Genomic DNA, 24,172 nt, shown 5'->3' on the forward strand with positions numbered 1-24,172 from the left:
CGGGAGTATGGGGTACCGAACCCCCTGATACGGGCTGTTCGGTCCCTGTATGACCGGAGTAAGAGTTTGGTCCCCATATCCGGCAGTAAGTTGGACCCGTTCCCGGTGAGGGTTGGACTCCGCCAAGGCTGCCCTTTGTCACCGATTCTGTTCATAACTTTTATGAACAGAATTTCTAGGCGCAGCCGAGGCGTAGATGGGGTCCGGTTTGGTGGCCTCAGAATTGCATCTCTGCTTTTTGCTGATGATGTGGTTCTGTTGGCTTCATCAAGCCGTGACCTCCAACTCTCACTGGAGCAGTTCGCAGCCGAGTGTGAAGCGGCTGGGATGAGAATCAGCACCTCCAAATCTGAGACCATGGTCCTCAGTTGGAAAAGAGTGGCATCCCCTCTCCAGGTGGGGGGATGAGATCCTGCAATGAGGGGATGAGATCCTGCAATGATGGGGCATCTGATTCGGATGCCTCCCGGACGCCTCCCTGGTGAGGTGTTCCGGGCACGTCCCACCAATGGATGAAAACATCTTCCAATGATGGTGAATGTCATGATTTGGGCTGATGCTTGAAGCTTACATCCATAGTTTGGTACTATATTTAAGCTGTTCAATTTTGTAGATTACTTGCTAATTGACTACATATTTTTACAGGGCCTTCCTGCACAAAATTACAGCAGTAATGACTGTGGAATATTCATGTTAATGGTGAGTGAAAGCTTGACTCTTAGGGGGGGGAAATGTCCAACACTGATTTATATTCCAAACATGGAGCTATACATTTCCTTCACTGTCATAAGAATCATCAGCTTTGTGATGGCATGCATCGAGAAAAAATAAAGTTTTGATGTATTTGCACATTTTGCAGTACTCCTGGTATACTGTTATGGAGGTTCCATTTGATTAACCACCATAACATGTTTAATTTGCCTTTCGTTATTCCACCCCCAGCCCCTTACCTTTAGGTTTGTTGAGTTTGGGTTTTTGGAGAACCTCACCCGTGCTGTGCTGGAGTCACGGATTGTAAAGGCAATAGACGGCATAAATGATCGCCTTGATCAATTGATAGGGGTCCTCACAAATATCAGTGATTCAGTAAATACACTGGTTAACAAATTAATTTGTCTCAATTACATTGTTGAAATCAAATGTTGTTCAGTACTAATTGTTCATGTGTCTTTGAAGTGCAGATTTCTGATAAGGTTCCCAGCATCACCTCTAAGTGTCGCCAAAGCACCAACAGCTGTAGAAACGTGCATAAGCCAGCCATGTCGTTGGCATGAGGCACCGCACATTTCCATGGTCAATTCACTCGTGATACTTCTGAACTTTGCCGTGAAAAAGAACGTATGCCACGTTTTTGTGCGTACGCACCTTTTGTACTTGAGACCAGTACCCTTCAATCTCCAGTGGCCTCATGTACAAAAACTTGCATGGATTTCCAACTGAAACATGGCGTACGCACAAATCCAGAAAACGTCGTACGCACAAAAATATCCAGATGTATGAATCTGTGCGTACACATGTATGCAAGCACATTTCCTTCGTACATCCAATCAACAAAGAATGGAGCGCACATGTTGGCCTCCCTGTCCACGCCCATATTTAAATATGCCAATCATATTTCAATGAACCCTGCACCTGAGATCCCGATCTCTGCATGATCAGAAAAAAAGAAAATGAGCAAGGTAATGAAGAAAAATTATTTCTCCGAATGGGAAGTTGCTCAATGAAGTGGATGTGTGCAAGAAAATCCTCTTTTGGCACTCTGTCCTCCGGCGTTAACAAGAGAAAGAGGAGTGAATGGGACAGCGTGTATGCGGCTGTCAATGCTGTGGGGTCAGAACGGTGCACACACTCTGAACTAAAAAAGAAGTGGTACATCAAGGTGGATGTGAAGCAGAGGACAGCTGTCCACCGCCAAAGTGTGGCCAAAACAAGTGGAGGAACTGGCGGGGAGGGCCTCACCCCTTTCGAGGAGAGAGTCGCTGCAATCATGGGTGCCACTGCTCTCTCAGGGGTAGGAGGAGCACATGTGGCTGACTCTGATCAGACCACAAGGTTAATACCGTGAATTTTTTATAACTCACAACAAATGTGTTCATACAGTATCCTACACTCAGCCCTATGCGATTAAGGTTCATGCGTAATGAATGGTATTTGTCATCAATCTTTGGAATTCAAATAGAAGCACGTCAGCATATCAAAGAGGATATCCAAAACTTTTTACTCCTTTTTGATTACTCAATTTATTATTTTAATACACAGGAAAGGACACACACACTGAAGAAAAGACAAAAAAAAAAAAGAGTCCTTTGAATTTACTTAATTTTAACATGTACATTGGTTGCACGTGATTAAAATGTGTTAAAAAGAGATAATTTACTCCTCTTCTCCTAAAAATGTTTCACTTTAACACATTTTAATCATGTGCAACCAATGTACATGTTCAAATTAAGTAAATTCTAAGGACATTTTTTTTTTTTTTTTTTTTTTTTTACAGCGCATGTCCTGGAGTCACAAGAAATGAGAAATGATCACCTTGATCAATTAATAGGTGTGCTCACAAATATCAGTGATTCATTAAATACGCTGGGTAACGAGTGAATTTCGAGTCCTTGCCTCTTTTACATGATTGAAATCAAATGTTGTCGGGCATTAATTGTTCAGCAGTGCTCATTGTTCATGTGTCTCCGATGTGCAGATTTATTATAACAGTTTCCCAGCATCACCTCTAAGTGTCGCCAAAGCACCAAAGGCTGCAGAAACGTGTGCACGCCACCGCACATTTCACTCTTGATACATCTGAACTTTGCCGTGAAAAAGAACGTACGCCATGTTTTTGTGCGTACGCACCTTTTGTTACACGAGGCCCCTGGTCCGCTTAAACATTGAAGTCTAGTAGGACATCTCGTAGGACTACGGGGCAGCATGTTTTGTCAATGTTTTAAATTCATCTTTGCAGTTATGGTCGCAGATTTGTGCGTTGTTCCAACGAAGGCGCTCAAATGGCTTGCGGATTTCTGCAACCAGTCTTCCGCATCTCCAGGAAGAGGAAATATGAGATTGACATGGTAAGAGTTATGGATAATATTTTACAGACGCTAATTACGTTTGTCTGGGGTTGGAACTCAACTCAATTTGAAATTCCTGATTCCTGTTCAAAAAATAGCAGAATGTTGAGATCCATGGAAATTAAAATGGTCTGCATTGAAGCGCTTCATGACATTGATGGCCTCTTTCCGGTTTTGGGGGACAGGTGGTCAATTCTCGATGACGGCAGGCGTTTCATGTCTTTTTTTTTTTTTTTCTCTCTTAAAGGGACACTGTGTAACATATTCGGCTGTGTACAGGCCAAAATCGATGTCTGCGTTTATATGTGTTATCATTGGTTTATTATGACCTCCGTTAATAATATGATACATTCCCGTAAGCGAAGAATTTGGGATTTATTTATACATTAGAGTGGTGACCCATTAGGGGAGCGCCATGATAGTCTGCCATCTTGAAACTAAAGTTGCCAAGCTTTCGCCTCGACAAGTCAACACTGCCTAAATTAACTTTGTTTTGTTTTTTCACTTTTTTCATTCGGTTTTGTTAGACTGCTGTTGTTCTTCGAGGTTTTTTTTTTTTGATATACCTGTACGCAGCTACCGTTGTTGCAATGCATGTTTGAAAAACGGAAAGTCTAGAGCGCACTATTCATTTGGATCCAATACAAAATGTCAATGCTAAATGAGATGAATTCCTACAGTGTCCCTTTAAGGCCTGGTGCACACAAAGATTTTTCCATTCTTAAAAGATTTTTTTTTATTTTTTTATCTGCTACAGACCACAAACACAAAGATTAAAAAATCGGGCATTCAACCGTTTTGGTCGTCATGTGTGTGGTGTGCTCCAAGATATGGCAACACAGCAGACTACACACACAAAGATTAGGTTGTAATGCTGATCTCGAAGTCTCACGTGATCTCACGTTATTTCACGAAACCGAAGAAGAAGAAACACCTCCGGATACAGGGAGCGAAAAAGTTTTCTCGCTCTTCACATCTAAATTACTGTGGTGGGAGCATTGGTGTGTGTTTGTCACTCACTTTCACGTTTACGTACCCACAAACGCATGCACGGACACAGTTGCCTTCATGATCCGTCCGTCAGTCCGTCCATCCATCCGCCCATCCATCAGTTAAGAGTTTTTAGAGAAGTGGACTGAGAATGGTGTGCTTGTTTACGTTGAGGTACTTACTGTACTGCGTTGGCATGTCAAGTCTGCACTAAGTTGCTCAATTAATGTGGCTTCAACTACACTAATATTTTAAGTTATTGGTTCATGTTGTTGACATCATTCTGTAAGTTGTGTGGCGTACATTACTGAGTAATCGGTTAAGCTAATGCTTTTTTTGTACTGTGGATAAGTGATAGTCCTGCCACTTGGCAGCTGCTGAAAGTAACTAAAAAGTTACTGTTTTCCAACTTAGTTACTTTTGAAATCAAGTAATCAGTAAAGTAACTAAGTTACTTTTTCCAGGTAACTGTGGCAACACTGCCCATGCACAACGCACAGTGAACAAACGGCATAGCAATGTTCACGTACCTTTAATACGATACGGCTTACAAGCAGGTAGCAAAATGTTATGTAGCCTAGCAAGCTAGTGCTAGCACTAACGGATGTAAGTGAACATGGAGGCGTTCTGTCGAATCATGCTCTAAAGTTTTGGTGTGTGTGAAGTAATTTAATTACAGTAAGTTAGCCGTCGTTATTTCTGTTGTTGTAATGCTGGTTTGACCTGACTGATTCGAATACATGATCTGATTAGAGCGGTGATTTCCAACCTTTATGGCGCCAAGGAACGGTTCAGGGTGTACCCCGCCTCCCGCCGAAGATAGCTGGGATAGGCTCCAGCAGCCTGCGACCCTCGTGAGGAGAAGCGGTAAAGAAAATGGATGGCTAGATGGATGTACATGATTTGAGACTGGGTTTTGGGACAAGATGGCTGCTCCTGCAAAAAGACTTCGGGACAAAATGAAGATCCCAAAGTATCCTGACATCAAATATATCAAAATGTTCCATGTTTCCATCAGCCCCTAATTTGCCTGTGGTCGTCTGTTGTTGTTACACAGTGAGGTACAAAAAAATTAATGGGTGGATGTTAAAATCTCTTTATTCAATTAAAAAAAACATTTTAGCATCACAAAAATGCACAACAAACAAAAGGTAAAACATTGTCTCCATGGACAGTATTTAACCGTCAGTATTGCTTACAGTACAGTATCATGAAAAGGGACCCCCATAAATTGTACTGTGTAGCTCCACTGAGTCTTAATGGCAATATTGGGGGTGGGGGGCGGAGGGTCATTAGAAGCATTAGATGTAAATTAAAAGGTTTTTCTATGCATTGGCAGAATTCAGGACAGCTTGAGAGCCCGAGCACCCTCTGAAGGAGTTGCAACGTAGAAAGTTGGGGTTCCACTGTAACGCTCCTGTCGAGGAACAAAAAGCAAGCACACACACACACACACACACACACACCAAATGAGCATAAAAAACAGCCAATAATAAGGGCCAATACCAATTCTACGTCTTAGCCCTTCCCCTTCGTCTTAGCCCTTGGTCTTTTGCGTGCATGAGAATGACAGAATATCCCAATTCCTAGGAGAAGGGCAAAGACAAAGGGGTGTATAGCCCTTGAAAACAAGTGTGGTCGGGGAGCTCACTTGAAAGCGAGGCATATGGTACTCCGCCCACGCTGACAGGCAAAAAGCTTGCTTACAAGATGGCGGAAGGGATAAGGAAGTACATAAATGTACACTATATTGCCAAAAGTATTCGCTCACCTGCCTTAACTCACATATGCATTTAAGTGATATCCCATTCTAAGTCCATATTGTTTAATATGATGTTGGTCTGCCCTTTGCAGCTAAAACAGCTTCAACTCTTGTGGCAAGACTTTCAACAAGGTTTAGGAGTGACTTTATGGGAATTTTTGCCCATTTTTCCAGGATCATATTTGTGAGGTCACACAATGATGTTGGACAAAAAGGCCTGGCTCACTGTCCATTCAAAATCAATCCAAAGGTGTTCTATTAGGTTGAGGCCAGCACTCTGTGCAGGCCGGTCAAGTTCATCCATACCAAAGCTGAAGGAGTCCTATCGGGCCTTTTTAGCCTGTGGGACCCCTGAGGCAGCTGATGGGTACTGGGTGGCCAAGCGGAATGCAGCTTTTGTGTTCACTGAGGCAAAAATTCGGATATGGGAAGAGTTTGGTGAGGCCATGGAGAACGACTTCCGGATGGCTTTGAGGAAATTCTGGTCCACCATCCAGCTTCTCAGGATGGGGAAGCAGTGGACCATCTACTGTGTAGAGTGAGGATGGGGCACTGCTGACCTCGACTCGGGACGTTGTGAGTCGGTGGGGAGAATACTTCGAAGACATCCTCGATTCCACCGACACGCCTTCCCATGAGAAAGCAGAGTCTGGGGTCTCTGAGGTGGGCTATGCTATCTCTGGGGTTGAGGTCACCGAGGTCGTTAAAAAGTTCCTCGGTGGCAGACCCCCGGGGGTAGATGAGGTTCTCCCGGAGTTCCTAAAGGCTCTGGATGTTGTGGCGCTGTCCTGGTTGACACGCCTCTGCAACATCGCGTGGACATCGGGGACAGTGCCTCTGGATTGGCAGACTGGGGTAGTGGTCCCCCCCACACTCTCTGGGGGAGAGTGTGTTCCAACTATAGGGGGAAACACGCTCCTCAGCCTCCGTGGTAAGGTCTATTCAGGGGTGCTGGAGAGGAGGGTCCGTCGGGAAGTCGAATCTCAGATTCAGAGGAGCAGTGTGGTTTTTTTCCTGGCCGTGGAACAGTGGACCAGCTCTACACCCTCGGCAGGGTCCTTGAGGGTGCATGGGAGTTCGCCCAACCAATCTACATGTGTTTTGTGGACTTGGAGAAGGTCCATATTGTGTCCCTCGGGGAGTCCTGTGGGGGGTGCTTTGGGAGTATGGGGTACCGAACTCCCTGATACGGGCTGTTCGGCCCCTGTACGACCAGTGTCAGAGTTTGGCCCACATTGCTAAGTAAGTCAGACTCATTTTTGTACAAGGCTGCCCTTGGTCACCGATTCTGTTCATAACTTTTATGGACAGAATTTCTAGACGCAGCCGAGGCATAGAGGGGATCCGGTTTGGATGCCTCAGTATTGCATCTTTGCTTTTTGCAGATGATGTGGTTCTGTTGGCTTCATCAAGCCGTGATTTCCAACTCTCACTGGAGCTATTCGCAGTGTGAAGTGGCTGGGATGAGAATCAGCACCTCCAAATCTGCGACCATGGTCCTCAGTCGGACAAGGGTGGAGTGCCCTCTCCGGGTCGGGGATGAGATCCTACCCCAAGTGGAGGAATTCATGTATTTTAGGGTCTTGTTCACGAGTGAGGAAAGAATGGATCGGGAGATCGACAGGCGGATCGGTGCTGCGTCTCCAGTGATGCAGACTTTGTATTTGTCCGTTGTGGTGAAGAAGGAGCTAAGCCGAAAGGCAAAGCTCTCAAATTTACAGGTCGCTCTACGTTCCTACGGTCACAAGCTGTGGGTCATGACCAAATGAACAGGATCCCGGATACAAGCGGCCGAAATGAGTTGCCTCCGCAAAGTGCTCTTCCTAAGAGATAGGGTGAGAAGTTCGGTCATCCGGGAGGGACTCAGAGGAGAGCCACTGCTCCTCCGCAGCGAGAGGAGCCAGATGTGGTGGCTCGGGCATCTGTTTAGGACACCTCCCTGGTGAGGTGATCCGGGCACGTCCTACCGGAAGGAGACCCCGGGGACGACCCAGGACACGCTGGAGAGACTACGTCTCTCGGCTGGCCTGGGAACGCCTCGGGATCCCCTCGGAAGAGCTAGAGGAAGTGGCTGGGGAGAGGGAAGTCTGGGCTTTCCTGCTAAAGCTACTGCCCCCGCGACCTGACCTCATATAAGCGGAAGAAAATGGAAGGATGTTCACAAATGTTAGGTTAGGTATTTGTTTTGTGATGGTTGTTGTTGGTGTTATTTATTGGCTGACGTTAGGTCATAAAGTCAGTTTGTTATATTGTTCCTTTTATAAAAATGTGTGTTTTAAAAATGTGAGATAAAGATGAAATGTACTGTATGCACTCTGTCACGTGGAAGGAAACATTTATTATAAACAATTTTAAAATACCAGTGTTGGATATATTGTAGAAGATATCATTTATTTGCTCAGCTTGCATGAGTATTATGGACAATTTTTAGAAAGAAAGATGTCTCGCCTTCAAGAAGATGACTCAGCAGGAATCATCAGAGAGAAGGACGTGGCCGGGACGTGGCAGGTGTTGGTGCCATGTTTTCACCTTGAAACCCTCCCCTTAGTGTGTTGTGTCTTGTAAACTTAGAAACCTCCCTATTTTCAAATAAATGCAGGAGCGACGGGAGAGATTGTTTAGAGCGTGTTGAGAGGCTGTAATCTGAACAATCTCCCATGCGCCCTCCTCATGAGAAAAAGAAACCAGCGTCTTCATTCCTTTTGTGTCTATTTATTATAATGTTGGGTAAGATAAATCCAACAACCAGTCATCTTTAGAAACTAGACTTGGACACCTGTGATTGGCTTGCTCAGTATTAGCATAAAATGCTAATGATCGGCTGATCGGCTTTAATGTCATAATTCGTCGACCCGATCAATGACGTCATTGATTGATCTTGTGATCGGATCGGTGATCGGTTATATATTTTTTTGAAACTCACTAATCGGATTTAATCAATAATCAATAATCTAATCTAATCAATAATCCTGATTGTGTAAAGCCAATTGTGTAAACAATTGACGCGTCTGCCTACGACACAGCCAGGAGGAGGTGTGTTGACATGTCGTCCCAATTCCAAGGGCCATTTACCCCTTCATCTTGGCCCTCCAAACGACGGGCTAATGGCAAGGGGTCAAAAGATGAGGAAGGGCTAAGGGGTAGAATTGGGATTTGCCCCAAATCTGCAGTGAGATGTTGGAATTTCACATGAGTTGGAAAATGTATGTTTCATATATACCAAATATGAGTTCTCTTTAATTTATAAAGGCAGCACGGTGGACGACTGGTTAGCACAGCTGCCTCACAGTTCTGAGGACCGGGGTTCAAATCCCGGCCCCACCTGTGTGGAGTTTGCATGTTCTCCCCGTGCCTGAGTGGGTTTTCTCCGGGTACTCCGGTTTCCTCCCACATCCCAAAAACATGCGTGGTAGGTTGATTGAAGACTTTAAATTGCCTGTCGATGTGAATGTGAGTGCTAATGGTTGTTTGTTAATATGTGCCCTGCGATTGGCTGGCAACCAGTTCAGGGTGTACCCCGCCTCTCTCCCGAAGATAGCTGGGATAGGCTCCAGCACGCCCGCAACCCGAGTGAGGATAAGCGGTACATAAAATGGATGGATGGATAATTTTATATAACCTTTCCATGTTTTATTGTTCCGTAGCTCATAGTCAGCACAGCACTCGTGTGTCCTGGATTGTTTTGACTAGTCCCTGTTTTTCTCCTCCTTTCTCAGCCTTTACATGCACCCATTCCCATAAAGATAAGTGTGAGTGCAGCTGGACGAAGTTAATTGTGTGAGAATGTTGTGGGAATGAGAGGGGTGTATTTCTTTTTTTTTTCCCTTCTCTATGTCTCTCTCACTTACAACGAAGGGGATGTTTTGGTCGGGCTTCATTTGAATCATTTATATTTGAATTGGAATAGCTAAACTTGAATAAGTGCATTAAAAAACTGAATTTGCATTACATTATTTGAATTTGTATTGTTTAATTTGAATCATTGCATTGAAAATCTGAATCTGAATAGTTTAATTTGAGATTAATTACTTTGAAACTGAACTCCAATAAACTTGAAACTGACTGTAAGACTATTTGTTCCTCAATTAAATTTATATCTTTAGTTTCACATTCAGTGACATTCGGGGCACTTAAAATTTTGCCAAACAAATATAAGCGTTCATCTAAAGAATTCCATACCGGATCGGTCGTGGCCCAGGTTAACAACGTTCGCCCCCGGCATCATCAACCTGCAGGGCGCCGATGGAAATTCAGCTACTGTGGGTCCAAGACGAAAGAGAGGTCGAAAGGGGGTTCTTCGGCAGAAAGAGAAGAGGAAAGCACAGACCCTAGAATAGAATGTGGGGACATTGAATGTTGGGACTATAATAGGAAATTCTCGGGAGTTGGTTGACATGATGATTAGGAGAAAGGCTGATATATTGTGTGTCCAGGAAACCAGGTGGAAAGGTAGTAAGAAGTTTAGGGGCAGGGTTTAAATTGTTTTACTATGGTGTAGATGGGAAGAGAAATGGAGTAGGGGTGATTTTAAAGCAAGAGGTAGCTCAGAATGTCTTGGAGGTGAAAAGCGTAGACTTTGCAAAAAGGATGGAAATGGCTGTAGTGCACACTTTTTTCCAGAAGAGGCAGGAAGATAGGGTGACCCACAAGAGCGGAGGTAGAAGCACGCAGGTGGATTACATCTTGTGCAGACGATGTAATCTGAAGGTGACCGACTGTAAGGTTGTGGTTGGGGAGAATGTGGCTCGACAGCATAGGATGGTGGTGTGTAAGATGACTATGTTGGTGGGGAGGAAGATTGAGAAGACAAAGGCAGAACAGAGAACCATGTGGTGGAAGCTGAGAAAGGTGCTTTTCAAGAAGAGGTGAGACAGGCTCTTGGTGGACAGGAGGAGCTTCCAGAAGACTGGACCACTACAGCCAAGGTGATCAGAGACAGGTAGGAGAGTACTTGGTGTATCTTCTGGCAGGGAATGCAGAGAAGGAGACTTGGTGGTGGATCCACACAGTACAGGAAATCATACAAGGAAAGAGGTTAGCTCAGAAGAAGTGGGACACTGAGAGGACCAAGGAGAGGAGAAAGGAATACATTGAGATGTAGGGCAAAGGTAGAGGTGGCAAAGGCCAAACAAGAGGCATCTGATGACATGTATGCCAGGTTGGATACTAAAGAAGGAGAAAAGGATCTATACAGGTTGACCAGCCAGAGGGATAGAGATGGGAATGATGTGCAGCATTTTAGGGTGATTAAGGATAGAGATGGAAATGTGTTGACTGGTCCCAGTAGTGTGCTGGACAGATGTGAAGAATACTTTGAGGAGTTGACGACTGAGGAAAATGAGAGAGAAGGAAGAGTAGAAGAGGCAAGTGTGGTGGACCAGGAAGTGGCAATGATTAGTAAGGGGGAAGTTAGAAAGGCATTAAAGAGGATGAAAAATGGAAAGGAAGTTGGTCCTGATGACATTCCTGTGGAGGTGTGGAAGCATCGAGGAGAGGTGGCTGTGGAGTTTTTGACCAGCTTGTTCAACAGAATTCTAGCAGGTGAGAAGATGCCTGAGGAATGGAGGGAAAAGTGTGCTGGTGCCCATTTTTAAGACAAGGGTGATGTGCAGAGCTGTGGGAACTATAGAGTAATAAAGTTGATGAGCCACACAATGAAGTTATGGGAAAGAGTAGTGGAGGCTAGACTCAGGACAGAAGTGAGTATTTGCGAACAACAGTATGGTTTCATGCCTGGACAGAGTACCACAGATGCATTATTTGCCTTGAGGATGTTGATGGAAAAGTACAGAGAAGGTCAGAAGGAGCTACATTGCGTCTTTGTGGATCTCGAGAAAGCCTTTGACAGAGTACCCAGAGAGGAACAGTGGTACTGCATGCGGAAGTCTGGAGTGGCAGAGAAGTATGTTAGAATAATACAGGACATGTATGAGGGCAGCAGAACAGTGGTGAGGTGTGCTGTAGGTATGACAGAGGAGTTTAACCCTTTTATCCCTGACGCGTCGGCGACGACACGTTAGGGATAATCTAACGTAACCGTAACCCGAACCTGCTAGATATTGAAAATTCCAAGTTTTCTGGGAAAAGGGGCAATACATTTTTTATTCACAGGAGATTTTCTGACCTTTTCATAGTCAAAATTAGCAAAAAATTCCAGGCAGACTGTTTGAGGCTTAGGTGTTAAAGGGTTAAGGTGGAGGTGGGACTGCATCAGGGATCAGCCCTGAGCCCCTTCCTGTTTGCAGTGGTGATGGATAGGCTGAGAGATGAGGTTAGACTGGAATCCCCGTGGACCATGCTGTTTGCAGATGGCATTGTGATCTGCAGTGAAAGCAGGGAGCAGGTGGAGGAACAGTTAGAAAGATTGAAGCAGGCACTGGAAAGGAGAGGAATGAAGATTAGCCGAAGTAAAACATAATATATGTGCATGAATGAGAGGGGTGGAGGGGGAAGAGTGAGGCTACAGGGAGAAGAGATAGCAAGGATGGAGGACTTGAAATACTTGGGGTCAACAGTCCAGAGCAAGGGTGAGTGTGGTAAAGAAGTGAAGAAACGGGTCCAAGCAGGCTGGAACGGGTGGAGGAAGGTGTCAGGTGTGTGATGTGACAGAAGTGTCTCTGTAGGGCAAAGTTCATAAGACAGTGGTGAGGCCAGCCATGATGTACGGATTGGAGACAGTGGCATTGAAGAGACAACAGGAAGCAGAGCTGGAGGTGGCGGAAATTAAGATGTTGAGGTTCGCTCTCGGAGTGACCAGGTTGGATAAAATTCTAAATGTGCTCATCAGAGGGACAGCCAAGGTTAGATGTTTTGGAGACAGTTAAGAGAGAGCGGACTTTGATGGTTTCGACACATCCAGAGGAGAGATAGTGAGTATATTGGTAGAATGATGATGAGGATGGAGCTGCCAGGAAAGAGAGCCAGAGGAAGACCATAGAGAAGGTTCATGGGGGTCGTGAGGGAAGACATGAGGGCAGTTGGTATTAGAGAGGAGGATGCAGAAGATAGGATTACATGGAAAATGATGACGCTGTGGCGACATCTAACGGGACAAGCCGAAAGGAAAAGAAGAAGTTTCACATTCAGTCTTATGAATTCACATGCAATGCAATTTCCAATTAGCTGTAACAAACATTGGGTACTTTAGGAATAGCGATTCATTGGAGATACACAGAGCTCCTGTTGGGCCAATCAGCACCTTCGGTTTTGAGCATGTGATATACTCTATGTGTGTGTCTCTACATTAACAAAAGATACTGTACCACCGTAGCGGTTAGAGAACGTACAGTCCTGCTACTGTTTCCCATGAAGTTTAGTACTAAATGTGGAATATCTCCTGAAGAACATGAAACAAGTGGAACAACATATTTCTCCAGAGAAATTGTGCTTGATATAAAAGAGGAAATGATTAACAACATTTTACGGACAGATGAAACAATAATAGAGCTTATTGGAAATGCACTCAAACGTTTATAGACGACACAATGAAACCTTTAAGGAAAAGAATACCCTGCCAACAGTCCAGCATGGAGGAGGATCCCATAATGCTGTGGGGCTGCTTTCGTCATCTGGTACTGGAGGCCTTGACTGTATCACAGGTATCATGAAGTAAGAAAATTATCAAAAGATTTTAGAGCGAAAGTGTCTTACCCAGTGTAAGAAAAATGGGTTTGAGGCGAATATCATGGGTCTTCCAGAAAGACAAAGACACAAAGCACACATCCAAAAGGATACAGTAATGGTTGAAAATAAAAAAAGAATTACTGTTTTAAAATGGCCAGCAATGAGTCATGATCTCAATCCAATTGAAAATCTTTGGGGGGAACTAAAATCTGCCATCGGGGAAAACAACCCTGGGGCAGTGGCAGATCTCTCCACTAAGTCAGGGGCGGATCTTGCCGCTGAGCCCGTGGCAGCGGGTCGACTCGGCTTCAGCCCGGCAAAGTAAGCGCAAGCGAGCACAGAGTTTGTCCAGCCTGCTCCTTGTCCACCAAGTGCGGCTCAGCGGGAAAACATAAAGATTGGTGTTTGGAAGCCTCACGCCACTCAAACCCGACCTAGGAAAACGCACACCCCCGCCTGGGCTCGGACCTCCGGTCCTTAGTGGAACCGAGTCAGCCAGCGGCGGACCTTGTCGTCGGCAGATCTCGCCAGGAGCCCGTGGTGAGGTATGCTGCCGCGAGGGCCGCCACCGCCACGCTTGATCCACGATTCAAAGTTTTCCTATTCAATGTATTTCAAGCCTCTTATTTCAAGCCTTGCGTAACGCCGCATCCAGTAATGACAGCTCTGTGAATGAAAAAGTAAACGCCTACAGAGGTCTGTCAACCAATCAGCATTCGTCAGCACAGCCCACCCCCTCAAAGAGTTCCTGGTAGCTCTCGGGAGACCCTACCCGCCAGCAGGAAGGAAATAATCCAAGGGGAAGCTTCCGTACCCTGATAGTTTTTTTCGGTGGGGAAAAAGGGGGAACTCAAGCTACCAGGGTAGCGAGGGAATTTCCTGCAAAGGTTTCTGTGGTGGGAAAGCCCCGAAGAGCCGATGTCTCGGCTACTTTCGTGTTTATGTTTATCATATCATATTTGTATAAATAAATGACATGGGTCATTCTCATATAATTTTATCAATAATGGTAAAGTCACATCAAAAACAAATAAATCCCAATTTAGCATTTCTTTTTTGTGCCTTAGTTTTATACGGGTAAATATCTCGAATGCTGAAACAGCAGTGCTTTAACTCCTATTTTCAAAAAGTTGATTTCAAATTGAAGGGAGTCATAGTAAAAGCAATCCTTATCGGCAGAGCAAATATTGATGGCCCACTTCTTTTTATGAAGGATACAAGTGCATAAATGATCCTAACTACTCATTAAACCCATTATACACGTCTACAATCATAACGCTAAAAGACATGCAATAGTTCCGACACTTTCACAAATTCCTAGAAATTCATTCACATCTTAGAAAGAACCATTTATTTTGCTGTCTGCTAGGGCTGCACGATTATGGCCAAAATTATAATTACAATTATTTTAATCAATATTGTAGTAACGATTATTAATCACGATTATTCCTCATGTTAGGGATTTGTATTAAACTACTTTTCTACAAACTATGTAAATAGTTTTCAGTGAAAAATGACTTTATGTAAGAATAAATAATAAATTATTATAATAATTATTTAATTTATTAATTATTATAATAATAATAAATAATAAAAAGAAAATGTATCCAAGAATGACAAATTTACCATGGGCTAACTGAATAAATATGTTATTACAAAGGCTAACTGAATAAATATGCCATTACAAAGGGAAATCACGAAATGGAACTCACTGGAAGCAAATACAGTTTATGCATAAAAAACAATAACATTAGGCTGCATGCACCGACGTTTCCTTTGAAAATCCCAGTCGAGCCACCTGCCACAAGACAACGTGCTGCAAGGGCCAACTACAAAATAAAAGCCCCACATATTGAATACACTGGTCATCAATGTCTTTTCATGCTTATGGTTTGAAGTTGTCCCCGGGGAACATTGCAAGCGTGTTTATGAACAATCGTGGTGGCTGATTTGAAGACTTACGGCAGGCTGGAACTGACCACGGCGCAGTCATTGTTCACACAGTGTGTTTAATGCCACTTTGGAGATACAGTGTATAGTGTAATTGCGTGAAGGGATCATGTTTCTTGTCCAGTGTTTTGCCATTTTTTTTCAGATGGCTGAACAGATTACATGTGTTACCTTGCAGCGGAGACGACGATGCTACACTCTTAACATATGACTTCTTGCTAAATGTCACTTGCCTTGAATAAAAATCTGTCCAGAAAAAGGATGTTGATCCCTTTTCAAGCACAGTCACATCAGTCACAAGCGCGATTAGATTTGTGATTGAATGATCGAGGATGTGGAACTTCCATCTAGCACAGATTTCCACCAAAAACAGATTTTCGCCTTGTGCCGCGCAGCAGACAACTAGTTTTCAGCTTGCATCTAAGTGTCACAGAGTCAATGATCATCTCACAGCACGAGTAGAAGCACAACATACAGGAGACCCTTCCGTTCGTCCATACCAAGACCGTTTGCAAACCGAAAATAAAACGTAACTATGAAAATTTTGTATGTAACCCAAACTGTTCGTAAACAGTCGTATATATAAATTTGTATATATACACACATACAACACGGTGGACGTCTGGTTAGCACATCTGACTCGCCTGTGTGGCGTTTGCATGTTCTCCACGTGCCTGCGTGGGTTTTCTCCGGGTACTCTGGTTTCCTCCCACATCCCAAAAAACATGCATGGTAGGCTAATTGAAGACTCTAAATTGCCTGTAAGTGTGAATATGAGTGCTTATGGTTGTTTGTTTAAAAGTGTCCTGCGATTGGCTGGTGACCAGTTCAGGCTGTACCCTACCTCTCGCCCAAAAATAGCTACACATGCACATGGACATACTGAAAGATTCATGCTGAGAACAGGCAAGAACTGGTTTGATAAGGAGCCGCTGAAGGAACGGACTTTTATCTGAATAGGGGGGTCACTCGGCTTCAGGATCCCATGAGAGAAGGGGAGACCAGCGTACTGTCTTCCACACGTCCAAGCTTTGTAAATCTGTATAATTGTTTTTGTTGTGTTAAATACTCAAAAGACAAGTTTAGTGTATTCGGATTCTTACTTGGAAACAAGATCACCACCAAACATTAAAAGAACCGGGAAAAAATAATTTTCTTCAAGGACTTTTTCCTTACGAGGAACAACTTCCGGGCCTTGTTCGGAATTGTTGGAAATTTTTAAAAGGTGATCGACAAGAGGAGGACCTAAAGCCACATCTGTCTGCGCAAAAGAAAAAGGTAAGCAGAAAACGTTTTCCTAATTTCTGCCAGATAGGGCGTGGTCCTCAATGTTTGTACTAAATTAGTGCACCCAAAATATGTTAATGTTTAAGGTATATCACTGTGTATAACGAACCAATTTAAGGTAATTTTTTTGGTTCGAGTGGCAGGAATTTTGTCCCAGTTTTGGTCAGCGTGCCTTAATTAAATGGTCCAATGAGTCCAAGGATTTAATCGGCATATTGATCTTAAAAAAAAAAGTTTAGGCTGCTAGAAATAATTGGTTAATTATTTCTGAAAGGTTTAAATTCCCGTAATCACAGCGGCATCCATGATTCAAAACAAAAGCAGGAAGAGTTGCCAGTTTTTACAACTCTCAAAGGTTTTTACAACAAAGGCGGAAAAGATGAAGAAAATGAGTCAGGGTAGAAATACCTGTGCACAAAATAAATAGTTGTGTTTCGTGACCCCACTCTGTGTATAGAAGCAACATTGTTTAAAGTCCATTACACGGTGGAATAAAGTAGACTCGAGCAAAAAAACTACGAAAGTGGGTTTAGACGTCCCGTGAGAGACGGAATTAGACCAGCTCACATAATAAAATAAAAAAGTGAATGTCAGAAGTTTTAAAAGCAACATAAAAAATACGAGGAAAATTCCTACAAAAGTCCAAGAATAAATTATGTGATTGTCTCAAAAGCAACAGAAAAAGGTTTAAAGTCTGCAGACAATTAAAATAAACAATTCGGATTCTGTAATTGCTTCAAAAGCAACAGAAAAAAGGTTTAAAGTCGGCAGACAATGGAAATAAACAATTAGCCTCTTACAGAAACTGAAAACACCAGTTAGGGGTTTGAAATAAAGAGGACAAAAATAGGACAGTGGGGTTCACTGGTAAAAGTGCTAAAATTACTGACCAGTGTGTCATCATCATGCTGTACTATATAGTGAATATAAGATGTCTACATAAATATCCATCCATCCATCCATTTTCTGAGCCGCTACTCCTCACTAGGGTCGCGGACGTGCTTGGAGCCTATCCCAGCTGTCATCGGGCAGGAGGCGGTGTACACCCTGGTTGCCAGCCAATCGCAGGGCACATACAAACAAACAACCATTCGCACTCACAGTCACACCTACGGGCAATTTTAGAGTCTCCTATCAATGCATGTTTTGGGGATGTGGGAGTAAACTGGAGTGCCCGGAGAAAACCCACGCAGGCACGGGGAGAACATGCAAACTCCACACAGGCGGGGCCTCCTCAGAACTGTGAGGCTGACGCTCAAACCAGTCGTCCACCGTGCCGCCGGTACATAAAAATATATATATATAGTGGGCAGCACTGATTAGCACATCTGCCTCACAGTTCTGAGGACACGGGTTCAAATCTGGCCTCCCCTGTGTGGAGTTTGCATGTTCTCCCCGTCCCTGCATGGGTTTTCTCCGGGTACTCCGGTTTCCTCCCACATCCCAAAAATATCCATGGTAGGGTTAATTGAAGACTCTAAATTGCCTGTAGGTGTGAAACTGAGTGCGACTGGTTGTTTGTTTATACTGTATGTGCCCTGCGATTGGCTGGTGACCAGTTCAGGGTGTACCCCGCCTCTCGCCCAGAGTTAGCTGGGCTAGGCTCCAGCACGGCTGCGACCCTAGTGAGGATCAGCGGTACGGAAGATGAAATAATGAATTAACATCTGCTGTGAGTGAAATTTCAGCATTTCGGCCAATCATTACAGAATGGCAGACCATTCTAAAATGGTGACGGGTGATCCCCAAGTGTTGGAGCACCACCCTGCGGTGAAAAAGAAAATGGCAACAGTTGCGAGGGAGCCGCCCGGTACGTGCGGGTATGCGTTTTGTGACGTGGTCACCCGTCGTCTGAACGGGTGCCACTCAAAAGACGTGGACATAACAGTACAGCTTATTGACTGGTTCCATTGCAAATTTACTTTTTTTCCCTCGGAAAAGTACGACCTCTCATGAGGACCCCAGCTGTGGAGGGAGTGGCCATCCCGCCTCAGTCGGACCCAGAAAGCAAAGGCAATTTCAAGGACGCCACATATACATACCCCCATGCGGGTTAACAAGAGTAAAATCCTGATTATAAGACTCAGGAAGCATAGCGTTTCCACAAGTCATTTGAAAAGCCCCGGTCGTAAAAGGGGGGGAGCTGGATTTGGATGACAGCACCCTGGGAAATAAAGCAGTCGATATAACAGAAATTATGGGAATGTTTAAGAAATGGGTGACGCTACAAGAAGAGCAGAAAAGGCAGGTTAGAGAAGCGATTGATCAAAGTGCTGAAAGAAGCACAAAGTCGTTTGAACTGGTAATGCAACATATGAGAGACATAAAAAAGGTATGATATGAAGAGGCAAATTTGTAGAATGTGAGTCGGGGAAAAAAGGAGAGAAGACTATAACGGAACAAAAGGGGAAAGCGAACAACAATGGAGGAAGCTGGATGAAGAAAGTTGAGCTTAAACTTTGAGGTGTGTAAACAGAATTGATCTTGTCAGTGGTTGATATAAACATGCAAAGTAGGGACAAGTTTAACAATTGTTTATCATGTGACAAGATTTAAGAGTTGTCAAAGGTCTTCGAGGTAGATGTTACAGATAAGGAGATGAGGCTCGGTAGCACTGAATGGTTGGGAAGGCGAATGGAAAGAAAAAAGAAAAAGGGAGCACTGATCAGTTCTAAAGAGTTGTTGACAAGTGTAATGTGTTTCCTTAGGGAATTCAAAGCTGTATTTACATGGACAGGAATCAGGGGTTACACCCATTTGTCTGCTACAGCATAGCAAAGGAAACATTTATACAGATGGGGGTTTCCGTCCCTCGGTCTCTCTTTCTCTGTCTCTCACCCCCACCTGTCTTGGTCTTTCTGACTGCCGTGCTTGTTGTCTCTCTCTCCGTGTGTTTGAAGGGAGGGAAATAGGTGGGAAGTGAACGTGTGTGTTTAAACTATGCAATTTGAACCTTTGGTGGGAATATAAGTGTAAAGAAAATACACGGTGGCACACAGCATAAGATTAGACATTAACAATATGTAACCATAATAATATATAACAACAGCAATAGTAAAGCACAGTATAGATGATCATCTCAAGAACCTAGTTCAGCTGGGAAGTAGTGCTTTAGTACTGCAGTAGACTATTTGATGATTTGTTCACTGAAATTAGCATGCACAATTGGGGTTTAACAGGCACTAAACAAGTCTATATTAGTTGGTTTCTTTGGTCGAGGAATGACACCAGAGGGTAAACTCATACCACCCAAATTAATACATACGAGTGTGACGGAGTGCAAAACCTAATGTGTGATAATTTGTGGCCGTTTTTTCCCCCTATTATTGTTCGTGAATTAAAAAATATTACATAAACTGAGGCACTATTTGGCAAACTGCCAATGGAGAAGGCCTTGTGGAAAGGATAAAGTCACTCAGACAACAGAAGCTTCTTCATACAACACAGACTTCACAACGTTCTGACGGTACGAGACCATACCTTCAGACTGGCATACAATATATATTTATAAACCTATCTAAAAGTAAATATATTTGGGTTTAAATTAACGAGAACAGGAACGCCCAACTCTCTGCATTGTCACTGCACGTGCATTCCATCCTCATATCACAATTCAGTCTCCTTTGCCAATGTTAGTCTGTCCTTTGTTTTGTTTTTTTCCTGCATTGTTTCCCTTGAAGATTCCCATGTTAGATCTAATTAAAATTTGTGGAGCCTGTGTGGAGTTTGCATGTTCTCCCCGTGCCTGCATGGGTTTTCTCCGGGCACTCCGGTTTCCTCCCACATCCCAAAAACATGCATGGTAGGTTAGTTGAAGTCTTTAAATTGAATGTGAGTGTGAATGGTTGTTTGTTTATGTGTGCCCTGTGATTGGCTGGCAACCAGTTCAGGGTGTACCCCGCCTCCTGCCCGATGATAGCTGGGATAGGCTCCAGCACTCCCGCGACCCTTGTGAGGATAAGCGGCTCAGAAAATGGATGGATGGATGGATTACATAATATACTGCAAGAACTGTCCCGCAAGAATGTTCATGACATAATTTAAAAAATATGGAAATTCAGAGAAATTGTTCTGGAAGTGAATTTCTATAGGTAGGCAGTTCTGCAATTATAGCTATAAAAGCAATTTCTCATTTTCTCTCTCTTTTTTTGTTTTGTTTTTTTTTCGTCGAGAATTTTCATTTCGGTGCATTGCTAATTTTGAGATCATTATATTCTGAAATACGTGCAGGGAAAAGTAATTTATTTCTTTGTGATGTTTATAATTGGTAAATAACGCTTCTACTTTATAATGTAAACAGATTTGGTCTGGGACAGTTATACATTTTTACATTTTAATACAATAAATATCAAGTCATATCTAATATCGACAGTTGGAAAAATAATGTGATATCAAATTTAGGCCATAATCATACCCAGCACTAATCTTAATAACGCTTTTTGATAGCATTATCATATCTGCTACAGTATAAAAATGCATATGCATCACCAGCTAACTCCAAGATGTACCCATCAGTATGGACAAAAGAAAGATATGACACACCTCTTCGAGCTGCGTATACCTACGGCGGCGCTCGGGTGAAAGAGCGGGGAGGGAAAATAAGTTGGGAGAGAGTAAAAAAAAAAAAAAATATATATATATATATCCCCCACGACTTGCACACTGTCACGACCAAGAAAGTTGCCTTCAATAGTGCTGTTCTTGACTGTGACTGCACGTCGCGGAGAAAGGACAAGAGTGGTGAGGGAGAAGAGAAAAGAGAAGGGGAAAAAGCCGCCGAGGGACTGGCATTTGACGCTTGTGTCGTCACTAATCTTCGCCTCCATTGCAATAAATAAGCAACGTTATCACAAGGATGAGCAGTAAACTCCTAAAATAAACACCAGATTAAGTGCTTCGATAGTACAGTAGCCTTAAACCGCAATCTGGCGGGGAATGCGTTACCACAGAGAGTAAGTCATGGAAATGAGCGACACTGGGGTGGTGGATAGCTTTCACTGGCAGCCGTTTCTTCAAGCTAATGGCTAATCTTGAGTCAGTCAAGCACATGAAAACAAGCACACATACGGGGCGTGGGTCGGACGGTGTCGCCATAATCTTAACAGACTACACAGTCATGAGAGGACAGGAGACTGACATGCGAGTTGGATTCGGCAGTGCAAGGCAAGCTGAAGCGGCAGCAGCAGGGAGTTTAAAGGGGGAGATCTATTTGAAAAGATTAAAAAGAAATGTTAAATAACACATACGTATATGTACATACATATTATTCTCTCTCACTAACATAATTGGTATTGTTTAGTATTATAACCGTAATACTCATTTGCAATTAAATTATACTTTTATATGAAAACTTACAGGGAATACATCATATTATATTAATTGTATATAATTGTACATATAAATACTATGCATAAACAGCGAAGTGATTCACACCAGTAGGATTTTTTTTTTTTTCCAGTTGAGCTCAGCTGCGTTCACTCATTCTGAATTTCGGGCGAATTACCAATTAGCAGACAGCAGGCAGGCAGCACCGCGCAGGTGGGGAGGGACTGAAGTGTACTGATGAACTGAATGTATGGCAGTCACAAGTGATTCGTTCGTTGAACTTTTTCGTTTACGATCCGCCAAGGAGAGACGTACTAGTACGTATGCAGTGTCCTGCCATGAGTGACTCAGGCAGAAGTTCACTGCGAACTAGTATGATGAGTTCAGGAACGACATATTATGCAGTAAACATACTCATGAGGTATTTTAACCATTCGTCCTCACGGAGATAGCTTTCACGAGCATCCGTTTCTCCAAACCAACGGCTAATGTTGAGTCAGCCAAACACATGAAAACAAGCGCACATCCATCCATTTTCCGAGCCGCTTCTCCTCACTAGGGTCGCGGACGTGTTGGTGCCTATCCCAGCTATCATCGGGCAGGAGGCGGGGTACCCCCTGAACTGGTTGCCAGCCAATCGCAAGGCACATACAAACAAGCAAGCATTCGCACTCACAGTCACACCTACGGGCAATTTAGAGTTGTCAATTAACCTACCATGCATGTTTTTGGGATGTGGGAGGAAACCGGAGTGCCCGGAGAAAACCCACAAAGGCACAGGGAGAACATGCAAACTCCAAACAGCCGGGGATTGAACCCTGGTCCTCAGAACTGTGAGGCAGACACTCTAACCAGTCGCCACTGAACAAGCGCACATATTTAAAATAAATGTAAATGAATAATAAATGTCTATATGTACACATATCCTCCTCTCTGTGTCTGTAATGCCATTATTAAAGATTTTTGTTGAATAATAATAATAATAAATAATTCTCAGGACACTCATAGACGCTTTACACTAATCAGATGACTATAACAGTAAGATGGGTGAGCAAGAAACCCAGGTGCTGAACAAAGACGCTGTCCACCGCGGTGGAAAGCAGACAAGTCTCGCCGCCGTGTGGATGTAGAGGGGACGCTGAAGGACATGTGCGGTAGCTGAGCTCGCCACGGATGTTCCGAGTCACGACCGAAGCTGGGTATTCGAGAGCTTGCTGAGAGAGAGATAGGTAGGTGATAACTTATCTTATTTATTTATTTATTTCATTTTTAAATAATCTCACCACCTTTCCTAGTTTACAATACATGACAACAACGTATAGTCCTTAGGTGAACGTACTGAGTGAACGTGAACCTCAGGGCTGAATCATGAATTGAATGAGGAAGCACTTGAATGATTCTGTGGAAAAGAACAGAGCGATTCGGTGAACGAATCTTTTGAATAAATATTTTTAACGAACTGATTCTAGTGATTCAGTACACTCAAAAGAACTGCCGTGCCCATCACTAACGTCAACACTGCGTTAGAGGATGTAAGGCAGCCTTGGATGGCCATAAGTCAATCTCACAACAGTAACTACCCATGAACATTTAGCAGGTATTGCAATTTAAACATTGTATGGAGAGAAAAGATTTGCAGCTGCACACCAAGCACACACGTCTGAAAACCAACCGTGTACATTACGTCAGACGTCAAGCCAGGAGGAGCCTAATGTCTAAAGTACGTTCATATATTATATTAAATACTATATTATACTATTATCAGCAATGCTAATTGTGTTTGTTAGTCCCCGTATAGTGCAGACATTTATTTTGAGATTGAATGTTTGAGATCAGCACAATAGGTTTTCAAAATTACATGGCTTTGTTTTGTTGGGTATGTGTGTGTGTGTGTGTGTGTATATATATATATATATATATATATATATATATAAATTTAAATTTTTTTTTAATCAATTTAGCTTTGCTTAAGATTGATACAACAAAATATGTGCATTATAATTTTTACACAAGTTTATATTGCAATATATACCGTTACCTTGAAGGGATTCAATTTATACCGTGATATGGATTATATGTCATATGGCCCAGCACTACCCACAACACAACCCTAAGAGGCCAAGCAATGTAGAAAATACATGGATGGATGTCGCTGTTATTCTCCGTGTCC

General features: G+C 43.3%; 1 protein-coding gene across 1 annotated transcript in view; it reads right to left on the bottom strand.

Annotated features, from left to right (window-relative positions):
* Nucleotides 1-5,135: 5,135 nt before the first annotated feature.
* The window catches only part of galk1 (galactokinase 1), a 58,571-nt gene continuing 39,534 nt past the window's right edge, over nucleotides 5,136-24,172 (bottom strand). Inside the window, exon 8 of the mRNA XM_061663969.1 lies at nucleotides 5,136-5,472. Coding sequence (XP_061519953.1) covers nucleotides 5,398-5,472 — 75 coding nt within the window. The 3' untranslated portion in view covers nucleotides 5,136-5,397. The remainder of the gene's footprint in view (nucleotides 5,473-24,172) is intronic.

Source organism: Phycodurus eques, chromosome 19 (assembly GCF_024500275.1).
Source record: "Phycodurus eques isolate BA_2022a chromosome 19, UOR_Pequ_1.1, whole genome shotgun sequence".
NCBI lineage: Eukaryota > Metazoa > Chordata > Actinopteri > Syngnathiformes > Syngnathidae > Phycodurus > Phycodurus eques.